The sequence below is a fragment of the Sceloporus undulatus genome, chromosome 6 (genome assembly GCF_019175285.1).
Source record: "Sceloporus undulatus isolate JIND9_A2432 ecotype Alabama chromosome 6, SceUnd_v1.1, whole genome shotgun sequence".
NCBI lineage: Eukaryota > Metazoa > Chordata > Lepidosauria > Squamata > Phrynosomatidae > Sceloporus > Sceloporus undulatus.
In genome coordinates, this window is record NC_056527.1 from 161,835,726 (window position 1) to 161,848,986 (window position 13,261).

Sequence of the window (13,261 nt, forward strand, 5' to 3'; positions counted from 1 at the left end):
TGATAGTGGAGCTCATACTCCAGTGACGCAATCTTCTTCCTGCCAGATTCTAATGGCCTCTTCCTATACCATTGTGTGCTCATTTTTGCTATGGGAGTGTAGGCAGGAGATACCCAACCTCAGGGAGATCTAGCTGATGAAATAATGTTCTCCCTGTTGGAAACAAGATCACTGTGTACCTAAAAAGGAGCCTCAGCAGGGGAACTATCTCACTGTGTCTTGTGAGTTACAAACAGTTGGATGTTTCTGCCTTAGCTGAGAGCTGCTTGCAAGATGATTAATTCATAATGAATGTAAAAACTTCATCCACAGCTAGGGAGGTTAAGAACAATAAACAGAGAAGAATGTCACGTTAAAAATGATCTTTAAAAATAACTAGAAAAGACAACACTCCTTTTCTTCCCTTTCCTTACAAAAATGAGGGTTGTTTACTGATGAAAGCTTATTTGTACGAGACAAAAGTAGCAACCTTTGGGTAATGTTTGCTAAAAATAGCACAAAATATGTTTTGATGGAAGATTTCCATGGAGGATAAGGATATCAATACACATCAAAGGTACTACAGGATGTTATTCAAGCCTTACTCCCGTGAGGGACCATTCAGTTGTGGACTTCATTGACCAGCTCCATCAGGGCCTACAAAAGGAAGATGTGGGACTAGGTCTTCAGTCTGAGCAACCTGTCCTGGTGTGAAAGGATCCTCCTTTTGGGGTCAGGCCAGGGCTGCATCAGCACTGCAGAAACAATCCAGTTTGATACCACTTTAACTGCCATGTTTCAATACTATGGAATTCTGGGAATTGTAGTTTTGTGAGACACTTAATCTTCTCTGCGAGATAGCTCTGGTGCCATAACAAACTACAGCTCCCAGGATTCCATAACATTGAGTCATGGTAGTTAAAGTGGTGTCAAACTGGATTACTTCTGCTGCATGGATGCACCTAAGCCTACTTCTTTCTCCACAACACTAGCCCCTCCAGAACCTGACCTCCTGCCTGCCTCAAACCATGCGGCTTGACTTTTGGATGCTGCTTATGACCTCAACCTTACAACCTGCCTCTGGTTCTATTGAACTGAGAACTGTTCTCTCAGCTCAAAATAGAAACCTGACTGTTTAAAGTCTGGCACCAAAATTCTGACAGCTTATGCCATCACTTTTCTGGCTTGTGGGTTACAGCAGTCAGCCTGCTTTGGGGGGAAAAGGAGAGGAAATACCAAATACCTGCTTGTTATGTGTGTTTGTTATGCAATGCCACACTTAAATTGATAAGGAGAGTTAAGATTTCAAATGGATAATAGATATCTCCTCTATCATGTGAATTTGCCTTTGGAAGGACGTGTTTGGTTAAGCATCTTTTCACAATGTAATAGACAGTTAACATCAGAATAAAGGAGAATAACAATAACAACAAAACAGAGCAGAGATCTTTTACGTACCAGTAGTTATGCCAGCAAACATCTCAGCAAATCTTGGATCCCTCTCTTGGGTGAAGATGGCATCAGGCTTCTCTACTGGCTTCCCACCCTCATGAACATTTGATTGTATACTTGGAACGGGCACCTATTTGAGAGAGAGTGTGCGTCACATTTCCCTTTATGGCTACATTTCCACCTGCCTATGTAAACAGCATCTGTCTTCCAGGTTTGCTTCTACAATGAACATTTCCCAGTTTGGGACCCTCCTGATATGATGGACTAGAGCTCTCATTATCCAGTACCACCAAAAGGATACAGCAGGGATGGGCAATGTCCAGAGGTCCATCCCACTCAGTGGGGTACCCCTCTAAGTCCTCCATAAGCCTCCCATTTTCTTCCCCCCAAAAAACCAATCATATCCTCTAGGTTCTAGAAACAAAGAGTCAGTCATTTCACCTCATTCCCTTCCACCTGTTCATCTCATAAAGGAAGGGATCAGGGCTTGTAACTTGCTTCTGTACAAAATACACTACTTTTAACAGTCAGCAGTTGTCTTCTTATTTCCTTTCTGATTTTTTTTAAGGATCCAGACAAAAAATAGCCAGTCAGCTATGCCTCACCTGAGATAAGTCATAGGATGACAGTCCATCTCTCTGGTGTACTTCAAGTTCAGCCTGTTGCTGCTGAAGTTGCCTGGAAATACAAATGAGAAACTATGACTGCAGGTTCCTTTGAGACTGCAGAGCTATATTTAAAGGACAGGAAGAGTGTTTAGCTAGACCAGCTACTGCCATATTCCCTCCCTCATCATTGATCATATTCTCCACTGGTTAAAGCAAGAAAATAAATATTAATTTTATTTATTTATAGCATTTGTATCCTCCTCTATAACTGGAAAAGCTCTTGGAGTGGCATGACAGTAAAAAAACAAACAAACAGATTCTGCCTTCTGCTTACAATCTAAAAAGACGCAATATAAAAGGAAAAAGGGATGGGGAAGGAAACAAGGAGGCTAAGACACAAGTTGTTAGTCTTACTGGGTCCAGATGAAAATGCTTTGCTGGATGATAGGTTAAAAAGAAGTAAATTTATTTATTTATCTGACTTATATCCTGCTTCTCAACCAGGACTAGAACTCAACAAGATTAAAACTATATAGAGATTACATCAGGTACACACAAAAAGGCAAAAGGTTAACACAATTAAACAAATAATACTGATGATTCAAATACAAAGGCATTTAGGATAGTCAAGACAAGGCAACGATAGTTTGCCATGGGAACAAACCAAGTCTTGCTAGACCATTATTCATTGGAACCTGGCTCAAATCCTCAGTAATCAAATGGATAGCTAGGCTGCTATAAACTCTAGTCCTAACTAGTATTTTCTCATATCCATTATGTAAGACCTAAATACCTTAAAAGGCACCAGATCCTGTCTGATCTTGGAAGTTAAGCAGGGCCAGCTCTGAATAGTACTTGGAAGAGAGACTGCCAATGAATGTCAGCTGCTATAGCTATGTTTCAGAGGCAGGAACTGGCACAACCACCTCTGGGTATTCCTTGCCTAAGAAAACCCTACAAAATTAATGGAGTCATCATAAGCTGACTGGGGACTTGAAGGCGTATATGTGCAGATTCATTATACTATAGTGCAACTATATACCCATGAACTGTGTCCGGGTAAATCTAAAATAAGAGTGGGGTTTATGTGTTCTGTGCTAAAATGAGTTTAAAAGAAAATTTAAAACACTTGTAAAAATACTGATTAAAAGCCCTTTTCTCAGCAGCCGATTAACTGATTGTCAAAACACTGCTTGTATAAAAAGGTTGTTTGTCTGCTAATAGACAGCCAGTGTGATGTAGTGGTTTTTGTATTGGACTAGGACTCCGGAAACCAGGGTTGGTATTCCCACTCTGTCACGGAAAACCCTCTAGGTGAACAATGACAGGTCGCACTCTCTCAGCCTGAGAGGAAGGCAAAGACAACTGCCCCTCTGAGCAAATCTTGCCCAGAAAATGCTGTGAAAGGTTTGACTTAGGGTGATCATAAGTTGGAAACGACTTGAAGGCATGCAACAACTGCTAATGGAAAGACACCAGGAAGGAAGCTGCTCTAATCTCATTAAATAGGGAGATGGCAGCAACTACGAAAATAGGTTCTCTTGATGGAGAAAGCCAAGTGGAATTGGCTTTTCAAGACGGATAATACTGTAAGGCCTTTCTTTTCCTTTCTTCGTCTACAGGTTGGTAGCAGGGCTGCTCAATGGGTTAAATAATTCTCTGAAGCAAGTGTTTTATTGACGGCTCTGTGAAACTGAGCAAGGGAACTGACTTTCAAGGATCATTTTCATTGGCACTTAACTGCTATCAGTATAAAAGATGATCTTCAAAATAGTTTCAAATGAATTATTACAAATATTGGCAGGATTGCGACACATGTGGAGGTTATGTCCTCTGGTAGATTCATTTTGGGACAAATGCTTCAAAGAAATTAGCAATATGTATGACCAAAGAAAACCTCACCAAGATTTCAGTACTGGCAATTTTGTATTCCCCCCCCCAAAGAATTTACAGATTATACTGCAGAAGATATTATTTTACATTTCTTATGAACCACTGGGAAGGTTCAGTGGATATCTCTGAAAGCTTCATTTCAGAGGTTTTGGAATGATTTATTAATGGGTAAATTCACCTCCGCTAGTGTTGCTCAAAGTGGCGGTCCCTGGACTAGCGCTGGTTCCTAAACCACTGGCCAGTCCCTGGCAAGTTTCCAGGAAAGAAAGATATAATTGTTCCTAAGGGGCAAAAATTTAGTAACGGTCCCTGAAACGCTGTGAAAAAAGTGCTGGTCCCTCACATCCAATAGCCTGAGAAGCACTGACCAACAACATGTGAAGGTTGTAAAAAGTCATGCAAGCCTGGAGACACTTTATGTAACTATCCCATTTTGCAGTATGTCAACCATACATCCCCAAACCCCTCTAGATCATTGTAAGATTTTGCTGGCCTAACAGAAAATTATCTCGGCTCCAAGGTTTTCCACTTTGGTGTACTGAATAATAACTGAAGTTATGTTTTACTGTTTTCTTTTTTTCACCAGGCTATGTTTGGCTCATATTCACTGTATGGAACAAAATAGACATAAAAATAAGTTCCAAAAAAGTAGGAAAGACTGCACAGCAGATGGGTGTGTGTGTGATCAATATGCCAGGAAAGTCCAGAGTGGCGCTACAACCTTGGGAGACAGGTTTTTGTAATCAAAGGGCCAATGGTTCCTATTTTCTCCCCTTCAAAATCATGGCAAGAAATTTCAGCAATAAATTCCCTTTTCAATTTAAAGGGAAGCACATTAGAGAAAAATGCTTCAGCACACTGAAGAAGCAGCTTCTAGGAGATTTCTCAAATCTCATTTGAAGCCCATCAAGAAGGAGAGGAAATACAGCCATTTGAATGCATAGAGGTACCTTCCAGGCAATAGCCTTAATCCAATTATGAGAACTTTGGACATAAATTAAAATATGCAGCAGCAATGGAGCCAACTTCAAAAGAAATATTCACATGCAGTATAGGGGGTGAGGAGATTAAATGAATTGGAATGGAGACAATTCAAAATCACCTATAAATTGTCCCAATTGCAGATATAATCTGCATCTAGTGTCAGGCACTGTTAGGGAAATGTCAGAAAAGAGCTGATTTGAAACCTGTACTGCAGGCTCATATACATTTCTTCCGGACAAGTAACTATTTCCAATCACCATGCAGAGCTTGAAAACCTTAATTTGGATTTGGATCCCAGAATCTACAATCAGAAATGTCACGAACCATGCTGGATAAAAGATTTGGGAAGTTGTAGCACAAAAAGTATCCACATCAGACCCTGGGTTGTTGTTAGGTGTGTCACTGATAAAAGAAATCTCAGTCCATTATTAACTTGCATTTCAATTTACCAAATGAAGCTTAAAAAAACTTTGAAGATGACGTACTTTATTTTTAGATATGTACATGCAATTGCACTAATTTCCCATACAAGCAAAGTCATGCTCAAAATTCTGCAGCAAAGACTCCTACTTTATTGATTTAACCAGTTGATTGACCATACAGTGGACCCTTGGTATTGACTGGGCTTTGGTTCCAGGACACCCCATGGATACCAAAATCCATGGATGTTCAAGTCCCATTAAATACAATGGCATAGTAGAATGGTGTTCCTTATATAAAATGACAAAATCAAGGTTTGCTTTATAAAATTTGTAAGTTTTTAAAAATATTTTCAAGCTGTGGATGCTTGAATCCATGGATAAAGAATCCATGGATACGGAGCACTGACTATATATTGTAATCCCAGTATGCATCCACATGGATATATGTAGGGGATTAGTTATCTGAAGAGCTTGGAGAAGTTTGTTCGGACCAAAGCTTCCGAAACAGCTTCTCGAGGCCATGCTGGCTGGAGAATGTTAGCATTTATAATCCAAAAAATAACTTTTACAAATTATGATTATTCTGAGGTTGGATTATTATGGCATGCTCTATATGAGAATGTCTCTAAAATCTGTATAAGCTCAGAAACTTCAGCAGGTTCAAAATAGGAGGGCAAACGGGTTATATAACATCAGAGTACTTCAAAACAGAGCATACCATGTTAAGCCATTGCACTGGCCATGTTTTCTTCCGTTAAAAGTCACACAAAGTTAATAGAGAAAAGGAGAAGGCTGGGATTGTACATTGAACTTTGCTTTGGAGCAAAAAGTAACACAAAATGCTAAACACTAAATGCTTTGCCTCTCCAGGAAGTTCAGTTTGGATATCTGTGCCCAAGATAAACTACTTTTGCTTTTTCTTTTTTCTTTTTTGCAGGAAAATAAGTGAACATTTGAACTTCACGGTGAGTTGTCTTTCCACACAAAAATCCAATTTGGAAAGCTGATGGCTTGCAAGCAGAAGGAAATATCAAATAAACATAATGGCCTGTCGTAATCAGCAGCGACCCCTACAGCTCTCTGGTTTTGTTTTTCAAAACTATTTTTTTTCCCATTTTGATAGTTTTGGAGAGTTTTTAAACATTTCATTCTATACAGAATAGTACAATAACATTCACAATGCACAAAAGAGTGATACCTTCATTGGACCAATCAAAATGCATAAAATATATGCTGCAAGCTTTTGAAGCTCCACTGACTACTTCATCAGGCAAAGATGTTAAAAATCATACAGGAGGGGGAAATGAGGATGTTAGTCACAGGCCTGCATGTTGTGAAGGTAATACAGATAACTCTTCCTTTTTCTCTACTGCCTTCTGCTTCACCAAGCATAATTGTCTTTTTTTTAGTGAGTCCTGTCTTTTCATTATGTATCCAACAGTACAACAGTCTCAGTTTAGTCATCTTGGCTTCTAGGGATAGTTCAGACTTGGTTTGCTCTAAGACCCACTTGTTTTTGTCTTTTTTAGCAGTCTATGGTAGCTGTAGAAGTTTTCTCTAGCATTGCAAATGAGTTGATTTTCTTCCTTTCTTCATTGTCCAGACTTCACAGGCATACATAGTAATGGGGAATACTAGAGCATGAACCATCCTGACTTTGGTATTCAGTGATATATTTTTACATTTCAGGATCTTGTCTAGTTCCTTCACAACTGCCCTTCTCTGATTTCTTGACTGCAGTTTCCACTCTGATTAACCAAGGTATGGAAAATCTTGAACTACGTCAATGTCATCATCTTCTACTTTAAAATTATGTTTATTGTCTGCGGTCATTATTTTTGTTTTCTTCATTGATAAATCCTTCAATGAACTGCCTTAAACAGTCCACCTTCCCTATAGGGAGATTATGTCAGTATATTCTCAAGAAAGGAGCCCAGGGCAAGCCTCAGCAATGTGCTCTGCTGGGGTGCAAGGAATCAAACCATTCGTCCATGTGGCATCCATTATCACACAGCAATTGAGCCAATGGTAAAATAGCCACCTGTAGGATCAGAACCATTGTATACAAATACCAACCATAATAGCCTTTATGTATTTACAGATAACGCTCTCAAAAAGATGGAACACGATATAGAAATGATCACTATATGGCCATTCTAGCTCCTTCTGATATTTATATTTCTGCAGCTGCACTGCCAGCATCTCTCTAAAAAAGGAGGAATGTCACATCCCCTTTAATTGATTTCTTAGAAGAGAGCATTGACCTGGAGATGTGGCAGCAGCCAACCTCCATATTTGGATAATGTGACTGGATGTTTTGCTAGATAGCCTCATTGAGAGTGAATACAACAAGATCCAAGGAAGGCTATACCCTTTCAGTTCTCTCAGAGAGCACTGCAAGGCCTCTACTCACAGCCTTGAAAGGAAAACACTGGGGGGAACAGAGAGCACTAGCTAATTTAAACACCAGGCATTTGAAGACCTCTGGATAATACAGAAACAGAAGATTATTTGCTTCTACATTTTGCCCATGTGGAACAGATATTTATCTATTGTCAGATTTATAACCCTTCGTTGGAATCTATTCAAACTCTGAAGATGGCTTCCAGACTACCATAACAAAACGTTAAAGCAGCATTAAGAAACACACACAAACATTCACACACACAGGCCTAAAAACAGTGAAACAACAGTGAAAGATTAAAAACACCCCCCCCCCCAAACAACTTAGCAAAAGAAAATTATCCCTTCAGCTTGATAGCTCTATTAAACGTATCTCAACCAGGTTTTTAAAAGTTCAGACAAGGTTTCCTTAGGACAAAGTTCAGTTATGAAGGCACCACCACTGATAAATCCCTGATCATTTTGTATCTTCAGTTTGGCCTCAGCTGACAAGGAGAATGGAAGCAGGGCATTAGAGCGAAACAGAGGAGTTTAACAATAGTATCTGAAAAATTGTTTTTAGCAAAAGTAAATGGTATTTTGTGTCCCTCTTCTGTGTTTGAGCGTGTTCTAAAATATGTATTCTTCTGGCTGCAGTCCATGAAAGTTAATGCATCTAAGTTTAAGCCTTTAAAGTGCTGGAGAACATGTATGTACACCTCTGTATTACAATCATATCCTGGAAAACTTAGTAACTGTTCTCCAATTTCTGATTATAATAATTTAATGTTGCTAACCTTCTACAGCCAAAGAGTATGCACTTTGGCAGATGACTATGTGGCATTTGGCTATTTGTCTTCCTTCCTGATGCAAGGCCTGAGTTAGGGAACCTGGCAGTAGGGTACAGCTATCTTAGTCTTTGTGACTTCTGGAAAGTTTACAAATGGAAAGACTGATTAGCTTGAACTCTGATTGTTCCACAGTTCCCCTCCAACAGGAGCAGGAAGGGATACTGCAGTTAACCAGCCCAGAAGGACTCTAGTCATCCAAGCAGAAAACCAGGAATCATAGGATTTCCTCTCAAGTGTACACTCAGTAATGTGCTGGGATTTAATTTCATGCAACATGGAAAATGGCTTGAAATACATCAACTGATGCCTACTGCAGATAGTGTACGTTTGTTTAAAAAAAAAACAGAATGCAAAAGGAAACAAGGATATATTAAACAGAGATGTCTTATTGAGGAAGGCACTTGGGAAGTTTCAAAACACGTACTTTACATTCGTGTTGGTGCATATGATGTACTCAATCTCATCTGAATAAGGATTCTGAAAAGTGAAGCTGCTCGTCCTGATTAACATCCATTCCCGGTTCTTGATACGGAAACGATACATCACAGACAGCACCTGGCCTTTCAGTTTCACAACCTGTAGAAGCCATTGGAAAAGTCAAGGTGAGAAAACTGCGCGTTCTGATGATGAATTCGGTATATCTCAGCGGTGGATGTTCCACTTATAGGGTATTATCCAAAAGTGGTTACAGGGGGATCTAAAATACAAGCAAGACAACAAACAGTTCTACAGGACCAAAAAAAGGGGGCTAGAGCATTTACTATACAGCAGTCCCTCACTTATTCTACAGACTAGAACAAGAACTGGAAAAAAATGGATATAATTGAAATGCAGAACTCATATTATTGTATATTATATTATTGTATAAGCACAAATATAAGAATGAATACCTGCACAGTACTATATTATAAGCACACAACAACACTATGAACAACTTCTACAGCCTGAGCCAGACTAGCTGGTAATGTGATATGATGGGCATCATCAAAAAAGCATCCACCCCTGCTTTGTTTTAAAAAAGCATTCCAAGTGCATGTTACAGTTTAGGAACTGTAAGAAGGCAAGAATGCAGAAGGTAGGTTGCATTCCTACCTTCTGAGTCTGTGAGAGTGTGACCTGCTCAAAGTCACCTAGTGGGTTTCCATGCCTGAGCGATGATCCCAACCCTGGACCCAAGAGTCATAGTCCAACACTCAAACCACTACGCTACAAAATGAACTATAAAATAGTTATGCAACAAAAAGAACTCAGTGGCCCTCCCTAAGTTATAATAGCAACAATTTAGTTATACCTTGGTTATTGGGAAATGGAATTAATGATTAGTAGCTTTTTTTTGTCTCCCTGCCACCATAATGAGTTGCTTCCAGGCTCTGCAACTAGTGAATTGGAATCTGAAGTGCCACCAGGAGAAGCAAAAGATTTTACAGTTCTAAGAAATCCAGAGTCATGATGAAAAAAGAACCAAGAGGGAATGTTTTATTTGAGATAAAGCCCTGACTTCAGTCAGATGAGACACATCCTTTCAACAACAACTTTCTATTGCCACACCCCAAAAAGGGATCATAAATGAAACAGAACTTGTGTGTAAATGACCAGCTGAAGAGTTTCCTAATGGATATTAGACAGCCAGCCATTCCAACCTTGATATAAAAATCTGTTTGTTGTTCTTGGCCTCCAAGTGTTTTGTCCAAACCTAATTTTTCCCACCCCAATGAACGACTTTATCTCCTCCAGGAAGTGAAAACTTTGTAACAGATGCTGGCAATTGGCCAAACACTGCAAAACCCTTCCCTGGAAGGGTTTGCCTTACAAGGTTAGCAATTCAAAAATGGTCTATCACACACCCATCACTCTCGGAATAATGCATCAATTAGCAGGTTTTTTGATGACAGAATCTCAATTTTATCTTACACGGCTGCTGGAATAATAAATCACAGATATTACAGCCATGACAACAGCCAGGGGAAAAAGCAGTGCTTATGATGAAGAATAGGGAGCCACTGGATCCCTGCCACTTATTTTGGGAAGCAAAAAAGTCAGATTTATTACAGACAAGTATCTCCAGTACAACAAAAGAGTTCAGGAATCTGCAGGATGGGGGATTTTAAAAAGAGTGCAGTGTATAGATTTGCTTTTACTATGTATTTTATTGTATTAATTGTATTTCTGTAACCTGTCTCGATCTGTAGGGAGAGGCAGGATCATCATCATCATCATCATCATCATCATCTCACTGCCCAACACTAGACTGGGGCCCCACTGGCACTGCATAGTTATAGCACTATATTCCACTTTATCTACCATGACAGCATTTCATGGGATCCTAGGATTGGAAGTCTAGGGGAAGGGCTACATAGAATTCTCATCCAGAGGACTCTAGTGCACAACACAACTACAAACTTCAGGATTCCCCAGGATGTTGCTATGATAGTTAAAGTGGAAGACAACACTCTCTGCATGGTTGACACTGACATTCTCACACACCTAGGGCATATATAAGTCTGTCCTTGGCTTACCACTCTACTAGATGCATCTGAGAAAGTAGACTTAAGTCTACAAAAGCTCATGCTGTCAGCTTCTTTCTTTAGATAGTCTCAAAGGTGCTACAAGATCTCTCTCTATACTCTCTGCATGATGTATATAGGCCTCCCAGAAGCAACACAACAGTATGGGCAATACCCAGTACTGAGTAAAAGGGCAAACTGGTCAACAATCTGAAAAAGCCAATAATGATGAGCAATAGGAACAGTAGACGTTTCAATAATCAGACTGAGGACAATAATAGACTTGTTGTCGTCATCATGCACCTTCAAGTCATTTTCAACATATGGCAACCTTAAGATGAAGAAATCTATCATGGAGTTTCCTTGCCAATATTTTTTCAGAATGCCCTTCTCAAAGGCTGAGAGAGTGTGACCTGCCCAAGGCCACCCAGTAAGTTTCAGTGGCTGAGTGGGGATTTGAACCCTGGTCTCCCAAAATTCTAGTCCAACATTCAAACCACTATACCATGCTGACTGTCAAGATATAGGCTTGCACCCTGTGAAAAAGCCAACTGGTCAGCAACATGAACAAGGATGATGATAAGATCCAAAACACAATGCATAAGAAATCCAATTTGAGACTGCTTTAATTGCCTGGCTCAGTGCTAGGGAATCCAAGGAATTGTGGCACCAGAGCTCTCTGACAGAGAAGGCTAAATGTCTCACAAAGCTACAGTTCCCAAGATTCCCTAGCACTGAGCCAGGGCAGTTAAAGTGGTGTCAAACTGGATTATTTCAGCAGTGTGTTTTTGATCTAAGACTAAAGTACTTAGCTTGGATTTAAGTATGAAATAACTGTTTGGAAAATCCCACCTTCACGAAATTTATCATATCTCCTTTTTCCCAATACATATCCTTAATATGCAAGCAAAATATTTAAGGGAACAAACTCAGAAGATTTTTCAGATTTCATATATAACCTTAGCAAATTAGCTATCAGAATTTCTACTAGTAAATTAATCAGGTTTTAATTCCAGTCATGAGCAATATGACTCACTGCTAAATCTGGCAAGAAGGGCGCCTGGAAGGTGTTCTTGGTCACATGCAAAACTACTTGGCCAAACTGGAATTAATTTGTCCTGCAATGACAAGAATTCTGATGGTACTCTGGAAACCCAAAGCTAGAATTGGAATTGCTTCCATATGTTGGTCTGTTTCTGCTGTATGCTCTATGTTATATTTCAGTTATTTGCATCCAGAGCCAAAGCATGCAGGAATAATACATTTATTCTTGGTGATTTTAAGTAAACAATTTGGAAAATATTATTTTTAGTATGGGTGGTATTTTCCAAAGCAATTAACTGATAACATAAATATATATAGCCTGGCAGAAACGGGCAGGAAAAAACACCTTGAATTCATTGATGACAGTTAAGCCAACATTGTGTGTATCTGAAAATCTTGCTTTTGTTTTAACAGTCTGAAGAATAGTAAGTGTCAATATGGAACAAGATCTTCTCCATGGCAGCAAGAAAGTGATGCAACTATCTATAGCAGAAGTGGGAAGTGCACAGTGCTGTGGTAAAAAGTGCCACAGCACTTTTTACCACTGGCCATTCTGTAAGCTGTGCTGGGAGTTGCAATACTTCAACACAAAGAGGGACACAAAATTCCCACTCCTGTTCTAGAGGGACATCTACCTCCCTGTTGCCTCAAACCGCTTTAGCATATTCTGATTGATATCTCTGGCAAACCTTGATTTTTGTTTATTTTACTGTTGCACTCTAAGATTTTTATTTCAACTCTGTACAGCCTTACACTGTTGTTTTGTCTAATGACGGGGAATTTATAAAAGTGTATTTTACATAGAATGATGGGAATGAATGTGCAAGGTCTAGTGCTGTTGTATTTCTTGTGCTGTTCTTGCTGTTAAAGTAAAGAAGTGTGAAGCAACATTAGGATGTTATCTTCCAATGAATATTATTAATGTTAATGTTTGGTATATAATAGCTGACTGCTACATAACAACAAAAATAATCATTAAAATATAAAAGTCTTGGAGGTTGTATCCATATATTTATCAACATGTTATATGAGCGGGTGCTGAAAAGTTCTCGGCCTTACCAAGAAGGGAATGACCTGCAGTCATGAAACTTACATGCTATTCCATACACTCACTCCAAAGTTCGATACACTTGGCACATCCT

General features: G+C 39.4%; 1 protein-coding gene across 6 annotated transcripts in view; it reads right to left on the bottom strand.

Annotated features, from left to right (window-relative positions):
• ARNT2 (aryl hydrocarbon receptor nuclear translocator 2) overlaps window positions 1-13,261 on the bottom strand; it is a 106,918-nt gene that overhangs the window by 15,106 nt on the left and 78,551 nt on the right. For all 6 annotated transcript variants that reach the window (XM_042476912.1, XM_042476911.1, XM_042476909.1 and 3 more), the window contains 3 exons: window positions 8,996-9,147; window positions 2,037-2,109; window positions 1,438-1,561 (listed from right to left, as the gene is read on the bottom strand). In XM_042476912.1, coding sequence (XP_042332846.1) covers window positions 1,438-1,561; window positions 2,037-2,109; window positions 8,996-9,147 — 349 coding nt within the window. The remainder of the gene's footprint in view (window positions 1-1,437; window positions 1,562-2,036; window positions 2,110-8,995; window positions 9,148-13,261) is intronic.